The sequence below is a fragment of the Globicephala melas genome, chromosome 5, assembly GCF_963455315.2.
Source record: "Globicephala melas chromosome 5, mGloMel1.2, whole genome shotgun sequence".
Taxonomy (NCBI): domain Eukaryota; kingdom Metazoa; phylum Chordata; class Mammalia; order Artiodactyla; family Delphinidae; genus Globicephala; species Globicephala melas.
The window spans coordinates 1,161,285-1,175,642 of record NC_083318.1 but is presented as its reverse complement, the minus strand read 5'-3'; the positions used below and the strand labels follow the sequence as shown (position 1 = coordinate 1,175,642).

General features: G+C 48.8%; 1 protein-coding gene across 3 annotated transcripts in view; it reads left to right on the top strand.

The window, feature by feature from the left end:
- Nucleotides 1-14,358, top strand: part of NELFA (negative elongation factor complex member A) — a 42,944-nt gene that overhangs the window by 12,828 nt on the left and 15,758 nt on the right. Inside the window, exon 1 of one of the 3 annotated variants that reach the window (XM_030876700.3) lies at nt 6,246-6,558. The exons of 1 other annotated variant lie outside the window; for it this stretch is intronic. In XM_030876700.3, coding sequence (XP_030732560.1) covers nt 6,349-6,558 — 210 coding nt within the window. In that variant the 5' untranslated portion in view covers nt 6,246-6,348. Of the gene's footprint in view, nt 1-6,245; nt 6,559-14,358 lie in introns of those variants that run through there. One more of the 3 variants, XM_060298878.2, reaches the window with a different exon arrangement.

Sequence of the window (14,358 nt, the reverse complement as noted above, 5' to 3'; positions counted from 1 at the left end):
CACACTGCAGAGCCCCAGAGCTGTGCCTTTTCCCTCTGCAACTCTGCCCGAAAAGTTCTAGTCACCTTGGGCTCCCCGGATGCTGAACTCTGTCTCTTCAAGCCACGGGCATAGCCAGCTGTATTTGGGTTCTTCCTCCGTGTCCTGCAGCCTGGGACGTTCCTCCAGGGGCAGGCTGGCCAACCACGGAACTCACCTTGCTGTTTCCCTTCTCCCAAGGATCACTGTCCTGCAGTGCCTGTCGTCTACTGCCTGAAAACCTTTGTTTCATATTTTGTCCAGTATGTTTAGATTAAATATTTAAAGTGATGGGCTGCCATGTGGGAGCCCTCCAGGTGACCAAAGCCACATAATGTCAATAGCTCGTTCATCTGTCCATGCCAAGTGCTGTCATGGGACAGCAACGCAAACAACTGCTGAAGTGAGAGTGACCAGGCTGGTTCTGGATCCCTGTTTATTAGAGGTTGCTGAAGGAGAGCGTTCTTGATTACATAAGACATTTGAGCTGAATCTCCAAAAGGATTTTATCCAGAGGACCAGTATCTTAATAAGCGAAAAACCTCCTTTGCCCACGATGCTCTCCAGCAGTGCACCGTGGGGGTATTGTGCTCCTCAGAGCTCTACCTGTCCCGCGAACAAAGCACGTGGAGCGTGAACAGGCTGAGACCATTTTCAAGGTGGGACAAGTCATAGATCTAGTGACCGGAAAGCGCTGTGCAGGAACCACCTGGACCTGGAGAGGCCGGTCGGTCTGGAAACCACCCACCTAAGCAAAAACCTGGAAGAACTTGATCCCTCTTCAACACAGTGAAGGGGGATCAGAAAACGGAGCCAAAAGGGAAGGATTTCTAAATTTGCTTTATGGAAAACGTTTTCTCTTTCCTCACAAACCATCCAGTTTCTCTTCTGGTATTTATGACATAGCTAAAAGTAAATGAAATGAAGACCTTGTTATAATTTTTCATAAAGATTTATGGTCATGTTTCAAAAATTAAAAATAAAGTGGTAGGCCAGGGCTTCCCTGGTGGCACAGTGGTTGAGAGTCCACCTGCCGATGCAGGGAACACGGGTTCGTGCCCCGGTCCGGGAAGATCCCACATGCCGCGGAGCGGCTGGGCCTGTGAGCCATGGCCACTGGGCCTGCGTGTCCGGAGCCTGTGCTCCACAACGGGAGAGCCCACAACAGTGAGAGGCCCGTGTATCGCAAAAAAAAAAAAATAATAATAATAAAAAAAATAAAGTGGTAGGCCATATGACCATACATGGAAATCGGTATTATTCATTTCATTTTATTTTTTTAAGATTTATTTATTATTTAAAAATATATATTTATTTATTTATTTATTTTGGCTGTGCCCAGTCTTAGTTGCGGCACACGGGCTCTTCAGCTGCGGCATGCGGACTATTTAGCTGCGGCACGTGAACTCTTAGTTGCTGCATGCATGCAGGATCGAGTTCCCTGATCAGGGATCGAACCCGGGCCCCCTGCATTGGGAGCGCGGAGTCCCACCCGCTGGACAGCAGGGAAGTCCCTTATTTATTTATTTTTATTTTCTTATTTTTGGCTGCATTGGGTCTTGGTTGCAGCACGCAGGATCTTTCGTTGCAGTGGGTGGGCTTCTCTCTAGTTGTGGCACACGGGTTCCAGAGCACCTGGGCTCTGTACTTTGTGGCACAAAGGCTCTTTAGTTGAGGCACACAAGCTCAGTAGTTGTGGTGCAGGACCCTGCCCCAAGGCTGCACTATTGTTTCTCGGCAGCTCCTCCCTTGTCTCTGCATCCCCTCCCTTCCCTGATTAGCAACTGTTTGGACCTGCCTTTTAGGACTCAGGGAAGGTGGTGGAGGCTGAAGTCTATTTCCTACAAACAAGAAATGGGGGACACAGAAAGGCTTTCATGCCCAGGAGCCCCACAGGGTTCTGCTTGGTTTCAGAAGTGCAGGGTCTCTGTTTGTATGTATCTATGCACGTGTGTTTTGTAGATGTGTGGTATTGCCAAAACTAATTTGTAAAAGAGCTCTATTTAATTGGCTTAAGGGAAATTAAGTGCTTATGTAGATACTCAGAAATATAAGACTAACCTAAATGAATTTCAGGATCATATCATCTAGGATTAATTTTTAATGAATGAAAACAAGTTTGGTTTAATTAATACAGACATGTCTTTAGACTCATCAGCATTAAGTGTAATACTTTTATTGTACTTAGCTTTACTACAAGTCAAATTAAGATCTGATTATTCCTGTTACAAAACTTGTCAGCAAGAAAAATAACTTGATATGATAAAACTGAAACAGAGCGGGACCCTGTGAGACTCCTGGGCATGCAAATCTTTCTTTGTCCCCCGTTTCTTGTTTGTAGAGATCAGACTCCAGCCTCCATGACCTTCCCTGAGTCCCAAGGGGCAGATTTGAACAGCTGCTAATCAGGGAAGGGAGGGGATGCAGAAATAAGGGAGGAGTGGCCAAGAAACAATGGTGCAGCCTTGGGGCAGGGTCCTGGTTCCCCCTCAAGGGATGCACATAACAATATCATTGAGCTCTTTACAGAACTAAAACCCCCAACAAATGGAAGATGTTAGCATTCTTCATTCCAGAGAAGCTCATCAAGAGACCACCTGAGGCCAGATTAAAGGAGCACAGGCCCTGCACACACTCAGATCCTTATCAGCAACCTGCCTTTGAACCATTGCTATAAAACTCACCAAATCCTGCCGGGTTGGGACAGTTTTGAGGGGCATGAGCCCCTGTGTCCCCCTTTGCCTGGCAAAGCAATAAAGCCATTCTTTTCTACTTCACCCAAAACTCTACCTCCAAGATTTGATTTGGCACTGGTGCACAGAGGCCAAGTCAAAACTTTTAAGTAAATTAAGTGTATATGAGGTAAGAGTTTTTAGATGAACTCTTTAGGAGTAATTATGTTCTAGGACTGTCTTCTTAAAATGGTTCCTCCAGGTTTTTAGTAACTTGGAACTGCTAAATTAAGTTAGATGGTGTAGACTGAAAAAAAAAAAAAGCACAACCTAAAAGTTGAGTTGTTTTATTTGGTGGACAAAACTGAGGACTTAAGTCCAGGACACAGCATCTCAGATAACGCAGAGAGACTGCTCTGAAGAGGTGAGGGAGGGGCCAGGATGCAAAGGGTATTTTGTAACAAAGACCAGGTAGTCGGAGCTTCAAAGGATCACCGTTAATGACATCATTCCTTTGCTACGCATCGTAGCCATCTGGGGCCAGTATCCCGTGCTTTGGCAGCCTGAGTTTCCTCCGGGTGCCCTGTGTGGGGCGGGGCAGATGCAGCGGCTGACGGTTTGATGGTGGCGTCCTGTCTCCATCCTGAGCTCCCTCGTGGCTCACCGTCCGGGATGCGGCTGTAGCGACTGATGGCTACAACATCCTTTGTTTACTGACATGACATATTGATAGGTAATATCTTCCATTCACAGCAGGAATTCCTCGAGTACCCAGGTCATTCCCAAATAAGACACTGGAACATTAACTGCTAAACAAGCCTAAGTTTTGCTACTTTTGCTTTTCATTAAGAGAAAAACTAAAGATGTTTGGGTTCACTGGACATGTACTCCACTGAGGAAAGAAATTAGGTTACAGAATATGTTTATACATCGTGTGTGTGCTATTTACAATGTAATGACTACGGACACAACATACTTTTAAGTTTAATCTTCATTGTTAGCATTCTCTCTATCACTTTAAGTCTAGACAATCAAGCCCTGATCTGTGGCATTTGCCAATATCCGTGGTGTAAGTACTCCCACCTTTGCTGCGTTCAAGCTGCCAGTGTGTTATCTGTGAAAGTGGGGTTCGATGAGAAGCGCAGTGTACAACGTTATACAGACCTCTACCATCCCAGTCAGTTACAACAGACAGAAATGGGTAATAGTGAATGAATACAATACAATGAAGTTACATTTTTTAAAAAATTTATTTTATTTATTTATTTTTGGCTGCATTGGGTCTTTGTTGCTGCGCGTGGGCTTTCTCTAGTTGCGGCAAGCGGGGGCTACTCTTCGTTGTGGTGCACGGGCTTCTCACTGTGGTGGCTTCTCTTGTTGCGGAGCACGGGCTGTAGGTGCACAGGCTTCAGTAGTTGTGGCTCACGGGCTCTAGAGCACAGGCTCAGTAGTTGTGGCACACGGGCTTAGTTGCTCTGCGGCATGTGGGATCTTCCCGGACCAGGGCTTGAACCCGTGTCCCCTGCACTGGCAGGCGGATTCTCAACCACTGCACCACCAGGGAAGCCCTGAAGTTACATTTTTAACAATGGCAGTGTTTAATGACAAGCTTATAAAATTCCTGAAAATTTAGCAATTGGCTCTCGCAAGCCTGTGTCAACTGTGGGAAGTGAACCAGCACAGTCCGCCTAGAGAACTTTTAGCAGCCCTCTTTAACACTACCTGGTGACCTCTGGCCAACACCCCGACTCTGGGGCATGCACCTCCCAGACTCTTACATGTAGTCTGAGAGGGCCTTGTAGGAGGGTCCTCACTGTAGACTGTCCATAGGGTGGGGCAACTGGAAGCAAGGTGAGGGTTTCATCCTAGGGGGATGGAAAGCTAAAATGTGGATACAAGATCAGCACAATCGCACCTGTCCACCAAAGACACCAACATACACGTAACAGTACTTTATGTCTGACACACACATCAGGACACAGTTTCAACACATAGTGCTGGGCTTCGGGATTGCTGGCGGAAGGAAGAAAAACCGACTCAAGTAGAATAAAAGCAGCGTCGGGCCTCACTCCAATCTCGGAGGACAGCAGGCTTGACGGGAAGGGTCTGGACTGCTGACCTCTCCACCGCCCAGGTACCTGAAGACGGGTGAGGCACTGGGTGCTCCCTGACCCTCTCCCCTCACAGGTCTGGATGAAGTGCAAAGGCCGGGGCGCTGTGGCTCTGCTGGCAGAGGGGAATCTGAAGGGGGGCTCGTACACAGGTACGGAGATGATGAGGTTCGGGTCCAAGCTGTGGGCGGGAGGGAGCAGAGGAAGAAACATAGCGGCTGGGACGGGAGGAACCAGGAGGCCGGGCTGGGGGCCCCCCCTGCACCACGAGCTGCCCCCTGTCTGGGGCACCCTTCCTCCTGCTCACTGCATGCGACTTCTTTTCACTTGAGGGGCAGCGTGCCCTCCTCGGAAAAGGGCCCCGGCCACGCCTGGTACACCAGTCCCCACCCCTCTCGGTCTGCCAACAAGCTTGGGAGCACCTCCAAGTTTGCTGTCCTCATCCACAAGAGGTACTAGCCCGATTCTGCGCTATGACACAGATCTCTGGGCGCAGGCAAGGAAGCCGGCCTGCGGGGAACAAAGGGGTGAACAAAGGGGTTGGCCAGGCAGGAGCTCCCTCCCTCCAGGGAGAGGGCACCGCTGTGGGCTGAAGCCCCAGTTCTGTGCTGTCCTTGATTATGCACAAGCCTGGCTGGGGTCTGTGGCTGGTAAGAACCGCCTCCCAAGGCAGGGCTGACTCCCTGGGGGCCGGACCGCTGGTGTCCCCCCCACCCCGTTCTGGCATCTGGAAAGGGCAGGCCCAGACCCGGTAGGTGCGGGGCCGCGGTACCTGGAGAAGGTCGCCTGCAGCTAAGCCCGAGGACGCGGGTCAGCCGCGGGCGTCATCACTCAGTCCTGTCTTGGGACAAAGCACTGGGGACCAGAGAGGTTGCCAGGCTTGAGAAAGCTCGCCCAGGAGCCTGCAGGCCTGATGTGCAGGGTATGCGGCACTCCCGTCACTCGGTCCCCTCGCCCGCCTCCTCTGGATCGCCGACCCCGCAAGGGCGAAGGTTTGGGCCCGACTCGCTCACCGCTGTGTCCCCAGCAACTGGAACTGTGCCGGGCACGTCGCAGGTGGTCAGCGCACGCGGGCTGTCTAGGGAACGGACGAGAACTGGACCCCACCCGACTCTATTTGGCAAATATTTCCCTAAATGTCTTTCTGACCTCGACAACCTCGCTCCCAGCGGCGCGGGACCCCGGCGTCCTGGCCGCCCCCCGGCGGCCGTCCGTGGAGGGGCGGGGGCTCTCGCCAGCCGCCGCGTCGGGATTCCGTCCACTTCAGGGCTGAAGGGGGCGTAGGCCGGCCGAGCCAGCCCACTCCTCTGCAAACGTCATCTTCCGCGGCCCTCGAGATCCGGCCACGGGCGCCGCCATGTTACGTTACGGCGGCCGACGGCCGGTCCTCGCGCCGCCGCGAAGCGTCTCTCCGAGGCCCCGCCTCCTCTGGTGACGTCACCGCCGTTCGCCCTGCGGGCGCCGCCATGTTGAGGGTCCTCGCCGCGGGCGCGTAGGTGTCCTCATAAGATGCCGGCTCGGCGGTGGCCGGCTTTTTCCCCCTCAAGATGGCGTCCATGCGGGAGAGCGACACGGGCCTGTGGCTGCACAACAAGCTGGGGGCCACGGACGAGCTGTGGGCGCCGCCCAGCATCGCGTCCCTGCTCACGGCTGCGGTTATCGACAACATCCGCCTCTGTTTCCATGGCCTCTCGTCGGCCGTGAAGCTCAAGCTGCTGCTAGGGACGCTGCACCTCCCGCGCCGCACGGTGGACGAGGTGAGGCGGGCGGCGGTGCGGACGCGGGGCCGGCCTCCCCCTCGGGGCCGCGCCTCCCCGGGACCCGAGACGCCGGCCCTAGCGGACCCTCCTCCCCCGCTCCCGTCCCCTCCCCTCCCCCCTCCCGCCCCCTCCCCTCCCCCCTCCCGCCCCTCGGACCCTCGCAGTCCGCGGACCCGTTCCCCTCCTCACCGCCCCCCCGCGGTGGACGCGAGCCCTAGCCGCCCGCCTGCACCTGTCGGAGCCGCGGGCGAGGTGCCCGGACGGGGGGAGGGGGGTCGGGCTGTCGGGGGCCCGCCTCGGGCTCAGCGCCCACCTCGGTTTTCTTGCTTTCACCTGTCGGGGTACCCACCCGGTTCGGTCACCCTGCGCTCTGGGTTCTTGCCACACGCTCGTGTTCTTGCATCGTTCTCATCAGTGGGTCTGTCCGACTTCTTCTCTGCTTGTTTTCCTTAACGGTAAATTGTGTCGCTTTGTGCGCCAAGTAAGTAGTTTTTCAAAATGTTGAGGCGCCGTAGTTGTTTAAACGTTCCCCAACTACTGTCGCAGTGACTGCCCCGTTATTATAGTTGATAGTTTTTTTTATATATATAACGTGTACAAGAGAAACAGGATAAAGCTGTGTCCAGAGACCTCCCCCACCTGTGCCGGGTCACAACCCTTGCCCTCTCCCCTCGCTCACTTTGGGAGGTGATCACTTCTCTGCCATTCCTTGCGATTTATCAGTTGTATAGGCGTTTTTCAGCAGTACAGTTTGGTTTTGCCTGGCTTGAACTTAATGTTACGGTATCATATCGTGTGTTTCGCGTGAGTGATGTGGGTGTGTCTGTCCTCTTCGTGTTGTTGACACCTTGACACATTCATCCAACCTGCGGCCCCGCTGTGGTGTAATTTTCACTGCTGAATAGTGTTCCATTCTCTGAGTATGCCTGTGGTTGGGCATCTTTTCATGTGCTTATTCATTATTTGATGTTCTTTTTTGTTAATTGTTCAAGAAAAAATTTTCCCCCCATGTATTTTTTTCATTGCTTTGTAGGAGTTTTATTTATTATTATTTTTTAAACATTTATTTATTGCTGCACGGCGCGGCTTGCAGGATCTTAGTTCCCGGACCAGGGATTGAACCCTAGCAGTGGAAGCGTGGAGTCCTAACCACTGGACCTCCAGGGAATTCCCGCTTTGTAGGAGTTTTTTAAAAAATAAATGTTGAATAGCAGCCTTTTTTCGGATGTGTATGTTGCAGATTTCTTCCAGTTGTGATTGATTTAGCTTTCTCCATGGAGCCTTCAGAGTCACAGAAGCTCTTAGCCGTATCTAAGCAGGTGTACTCTTAGGATATGCTTCCCTGCTGGGGCGCCGGGGGAGGGAACTCCCTGTTGTCTTGTCAGAGATGTCCAGTTTTGCCTTCCGCCTATACAGAGTCTTTCTCCTGTGCAGAGTGCTCCAAGAACGTGGCCTGGGGTGGGTGGAAGTTTGTCTCCCGCATAACCTGTTTATTAACCATACTTGTCCTGAGTTCACGGCCAAAACGTTAAATAAGAAAAAGCCATTTTTGGCCGAAGCCGTGTTGGGATCGAAGCCTGGCCACAATGCTTGCCCTTGAACAGGTCTCAGTAATTAAGGATCTTAAGGGAAGTGAGAGAATGCAGGAACAAAGGAAAAGCCGTTAAGAAATGGTAGTTCGGCGATAAAGCAGAGTCCTAGTTCTTCCTCCAGGGATGTAAGTAGTAATCTGATACACATCTTTTGAGTTCTGCAAGAACTAAGACCCCCACCCAGGCGGAGGATGGAATGCTGACATTGAGCCATGTGACTTCCGTCAACCACCAAAGCCCCCTCATGAATATGCATGTACCCTTAGCTTAAAACGTCCTCACTTTTGGCTTGGGAAAGATCCTGCTGTTCCCCTTACTGGCTGCAAGGAATACATCCTTCCTTCTTTGGGGCTTGGTTGTGTCTTTTGGCTCAACACTCATCAAGAGGTGAACCCGGTTTGGGGGTAACAATTGTAGTAGATGTGAACATGAATGAATATTGAATTTTATCAAATGTTTATAATGTCTATTGACATATAGTTTGCCACATTTACAGAATAGCATTGTGTTTTTTGTTTTTGTTTTTTGGCTGTCTTGGGTCTTCATTGATGGGCGGGCTCTCTCTAGTTGCCGCCAGCAGGGGCTACTCCTTGTTGCGGTGAGCGGGCTTCTCATTGCGGTGGCTTCTCTTGTTGCAGAGCACGGGCTCTAGGCACGTGGGCTTCAGTAGTTGTGGCTCGCGGGCTCTAGAGCACAGGCGCAGTAGTTGTGGCGCACGGGCTTAGGTGCTCCGCGGCACGTGGGATCTTCCCAGACCAAGGATGGAGCCCGTGTCCCCTGCGTTGGCAGGCGGATTCTTAACCACTGCGCCACCAGGGAGGTCCCAGAATAGCATTAGCTGTTAACCAACCTGGCATATCCCTAACTTGGTCATTTTATATGTAGGATTATGTTGTTCTGGTATTTTGTGTAGGAATCTTGTATCTGTGTTCATGGGTGAGATTAACCTCTAATTTTACTTTCCCAGACTGTCTTTGTCAGATATTGGTGTTGAAGTTATGCTACCCTTATAAAAGGAGTGGTAATGTATCTTCTATTTTCCCCTTCTTTGGAAAGTTTGTCTAACAATGGAATTATTTCTTTCTAAATGTTTGGTAGAACTTAGTGATAAAGCCATCTGGGGGCCTGGATTTTCTTTGTGGGAACATATTTTAGTGTTGATGCTTGGTTTTATGTTCTTCGTAAGTAAACTTTTCTGGATAATTATATATTTTCTAGTGATTTGGCAGTTCCTATTAAAACTTCGAATGTATTAGCATAAAGTAGATAATAACATTCTCTTATCATTTTTTTAAAAATGGTTATTTATTTATTTTGGCTGTGCTGGGTCTTAGTTGCGGCCTGCGGACTCTTAGTTGCGGCATGCATGTGGGATCTAGTTCCTTGACCAGGGATTGAACCTGGGCCCCCTGCATTGGGAGTGCAGAGTCTTACCCACTGGACCACCAGGGAGGTCCCACAGGTTATTTTATTTATTTATTCGGTTACACTGGGAGTTAAGTTGCAGCATTCGGGCTCCTTAGTTGTGGCATGTGAACTCTTAGTTACGGCATGCATGTGGGATCTAGTTCCCTGACCAGGGATCGAACCCAGGGTTCGAACCCTGACCAGGGATCGAACCCAGGGTTCGAACCCTGACCAGGGATCGAACCCAGGGTTCGAACCCTGACCAGGGATCGAACCCAGGGTTCGAACCCTGACCAGGGATCAAACCCAGGCCCCCTGCATTGGGAGCACGGAGTCTTATCCACTGCGCCACCAGTGAAGTCCTGGTTATTTTCTAATCACTGCATCCTACGAGTTTTGATAGTGTTTTCATTACCAAGTCACAATATTTTGTAATTTCTATGATGATTTCCTCACTGACCCTTTTGTAATTTAGAAATGTTTCTTAATCTCCATACATTGGAGGGAGGGAGGTTTTAGTTATGTTTTTACTAGTGATTTCTAGCTGGGTTGAGTGCTTGTCAGCGAATATAGTCTATATTATTTCAGTCATTTGAAATTTAAGATTTGCTTAATGGCAAAATAGATGGTCAGTTTTTGTAAACATTGCAAGTGAGTTTCAGAAGCATTTTTATGATCAAGTTTTGTGATCCATTGCCCAGTATATGTTCATTTGGTCAAATTCGTTTCATCGTGTTGTACAGGTCTACTGTATTCTTACTGATTTAAAAAATTATCAGTTAATGAGGGGATGTGTTTATCTCTGTTGTGATTATGGATTTGTCCGTCCTTATAGTTTTATCAACTTTTGCTTTCTGCATTTTGAGGTGATGTTATCAGGTGCTCACAAGTTTGGAATTGTTACTGTTGCCGTGTGAACTGAACCGTGGGTCTTTAGATAGTGGTCTCTGTAGTTGGTAATGTTCTGTCTGCTTTTGTCCAGCATTGATATAGGTGTACCAGCTTTCTTTCATTGATTTTTTAAAATACATAGTTTGTTCTTGGATTCTGTCTGCATTACAAGAAATTATAATGAAGAACTTGCTTAGCTAGGTTGAAAATGAACTAGGCCATTCTGGATAATTTAGTTTTCTGAAAGGCATTTTTAGTATATATTCAGTTGTCAAACAACAAAACAAAACAAACTTTCCAAAACATCCCAATTCACTTAGCTATTTTAATTATCTTTCTTTAGGGTCTGATGCCTTAGGGGATAACATTCTGAAGATGAAGCTTTTTTACATAGGACCATAGATACAGGGGGACTAGATGGCTGGGCTGCGTGTGTTCTGCACTGTATTAGCCAGGGTCTCCAGAGAAACAGAACAAATAGGATGCGTGTGTACCTTACGTATACGTATATATAACACATGGGGGGGGGGGGAGTGGGGAGAGATGCTGGTTTTTATTCAAAGGAATTGGCTCACAAAAGCCTCCTGAAAAGTCCCAGGAGCTGCAGCCAGAAAGCGTGAGACCCAGGAGAGCTAAAGTGTAGTTCCAGTCTAAAAAGCCAGCTGGTCGGAGACCCAAGAAGAGCCAGTATTTCATCCAGGTCCCAAGACTGGAAAAGACCAAAGTCTCAGCTCAACAGTCAGGCAGAAGGAGTTCCATCTTACTCAGCCTTTTTGTTCTGTTCAGGTCTTCAATTGATTTAATGAGGGACACCCACATTAGGGAGGGCAGTCTGTGCAATTCAGATGCTAATCTCATCCAGAAACATCCTCATAGACACACCAAGAATAACTTTTGACCCCTTGGCTGGGACATATAAAAGTAAACATCGTACACAGCGTCTGCTACAACTTGAGTTTCTTAATGAAATCTCGAAACCAGTTCACTTGTTTTGTGATGTATCTATTTCTCTTAAAAGCTAAGTCAGCAACAGTTGTTAACTAAAAGGAGGGAAGAGGAAAAGAGATTTTAATGGTCCAGTATTTTAGTTTATTCAGTGAGGGGCACAGAAGTGATTTAGGGCCCCTGCTCTCAAAGAATTTAGAATTTGGTCCAGGAAGTAAGAATGATGTCAGGAGGCAATGTACATGAGGTGTTTTGCTAACTACAGAGTGTCGTAAAATGTAAATGCGGACTTCATGTTTTAGCTGTATTTGAAAGGGCCTTGAGGAACCTGTAAATGCTGCTACTGATAAAACCAGTGACCCCTCTTGTCCAAGTCCTTAGCATTGCCACCAAAGGAAGTTTTGGGGAGAGTTTTAGGGCTGCCTGAGGTAACTCTTTAGTATGTAAAATTATCCAACTCATGAGACTGCTGTGGGAAGCCTAGGGATTCCAGGGATCAGTGACTGGGATAGCTACATATTTATCACCTGGGGTAACAGGTCAGGCCAGCTGCCAAGTGAATAAGAAACAGTGTTTCCCCAAGGACATGTCACAGTTGTGAATCGTCACAGCATGCCCTTTAATCACTATGGCTGCCTTATTCACTGAGATACTCTGTGGTCTAAAAATCACAGACTTGGGCTTCCCTGGTGGCGCAATGGTTAAGAATCCGCCTGCCAACGCAGGGGACGCGGGTTCGAGCCCTGGTCCAGGAAGATCCCACATGCTGCGGAGCAGTTGGGCCCGTGTGCCACAACTACTGAGCCTGCGCTCTAGAGCCCGTGAGCCACAACTACTGAGCCCACGTGCCACAACTACTGAAGCCCATGCGCCTAGAGCCTGTGCTCCGCAACAAGAGAAGCCACCCCTCACCACAACTAGAGAAAGCCCGCGCACAGCAACAAAGACCCAACGCAGCCAAAAATAAATAAATAAATAAATATTTAAAATAATGAAGATCACAGACTCTCGGAAACTGCTGTTTAAAGTCGTATCAGTAATAGTGAAACACCCCACTTTTGCTTGGAGGATCTAAGACACTTTGACACAAAGAAGCAGCCTCAGTTTCCAGCCCAGGCGCAGAGGCTCGGATAAGGGGTGTGTGAGCATGACACCCACGTCTCTCACTGTTGTTGTTTCTAAGGAAACTGGACCAGGTCCACCTGACAGTTCTGACACTGACCTTTTACACACAGACTCGCCACTTCATTGGAATTTTACCTAAACTCCACTGTCCCCCAGAGTCAAGTACCTCAGTCATTTCCTTTCTGTGGTCAGGTGCCCATAGTGCCTCTGGCGTGGGACTCCAGTGGTCCCAGCGAGTCAGTAACTTGATGTCAGGCCATAGGATTGCCCCTGAGGGCCTTGGGCCCATTGGCCCAGGACAGTGGCTTCACTCTGTAGTTCTGTAATTTCCTAGGATGTGTTTTGGTGAAAAAAATTTTTTAAATTTTATCCTACAAAGTCTGTTGGGCTTCTTGAAATTGTGATTATCTTTCATCTGTTAATTCTTAACAGTTTCCTCTATAGACCTTGCCTTGGTCCCAGTTTCTGTTCCCTTTCTCTCTGAATCTCCAGTCAGGTGTGTGGGAGACTTCCCTCTGTTTTCTGTGCAGCCTCTTTGGTGTTTTCAAGCCGTTTTTTTTCCTGCCTGTTATGATCTGGGTAGCATCGGACTTATTCCGTCTCTTTCTTATTCTGTTGTTAAACTTATTTACTGATTTCCTTTCAAAGTCTCTTCTGTTTAGCTTCTCTGTTTTATTCCCACATCCTACTCCACTTTCCCCATAGGTGGCAACTTGCCCTGTTCTGTTCTATTACGTGTTTTTTTGTGAGTGTTCTTTAAAGATGTGTATTGTTTTTAGGGACTTTTTTTCATTTGAAGTATAATTGACATAAACATATTGAAAGTGTAGTGTGACATGTGCACACCTGTAAAACCATTACAGTGAAGATAGCATTCTCCTCCTGCCTCTTTGTAACCCTCCTGTCCCTCTCCCTTGCTGAGTAATCAGCGATCTCCTTTCTGTCTCCATAGCTTGGTTGGCATTTCCTAGAATGTTATATTAATAGTGCTGTTTTTGTCTGGCTTTCGCTCAGCATCCTTATCTTGAGTTCACGCTTGTGTTATGTGTGTTAGTAGCTCGTAACTCTTCCTGCCGAGTAGTGTCCCTCTGAATGGACGTGTTTACACGTATGGACAGGTCCTTGTGTGGACTGTCGCCATTTCTCTAGAGGAGACGCCTGGGAGAGGACGGGCAGGCCCCCTGATAGGAGACTGCCAGACTGCTTTCCAGGGTGCCCGTATCATTTCAGTATCCCCAGAGGAGTGTGGAGGGCATGGTGGGTTTTTTTAATGCAAACACTCTAGTAGGTTTCAGTTTACATTTCCATGGTGACTAAAGGTGTTGAGCCTCTCTGGTAAAGTGTTTGCTCAAATTGGGGTGGGGGGGTGCATGTATTTTTAATTGATATAAATTCTATTGTCTTACATATCTCAGTGTTTGTAAACAAAATGTGTTTTTAACATCCACTTGTGTTGCGTTCATCCAACCCTAGGGTTGGCAAACTGAGGCCTGTGGCTTGTTTTCTCTGCAGTCTGTAAACTGAGAATGTTCTGAGCATTATTAAAGGGTTAGTGAAAAAAGATGAGACAGAGCTGCGTAGCCCCCAGGGCCTGAAATAGTCAGTCTCTGGCCCTTTACAGAAAAGTGTGCCAGCTCCTGACCTGCTCAGCTGCACCCCGACTGTTGCCACCCCCATGCATGCCGCCCTCCAGCCCTGGTAGCAGGCTGCCCCCAGCTCACAACAGCAGTCATGCTGTGACACAAAGCTCCTTACCCGTGGATGGCTGTGAACACATACTTGGAATCTATGCCCAGGGGCGGGATTGTTGGGTCATAGAAGGTATTTGCGTGCCCGC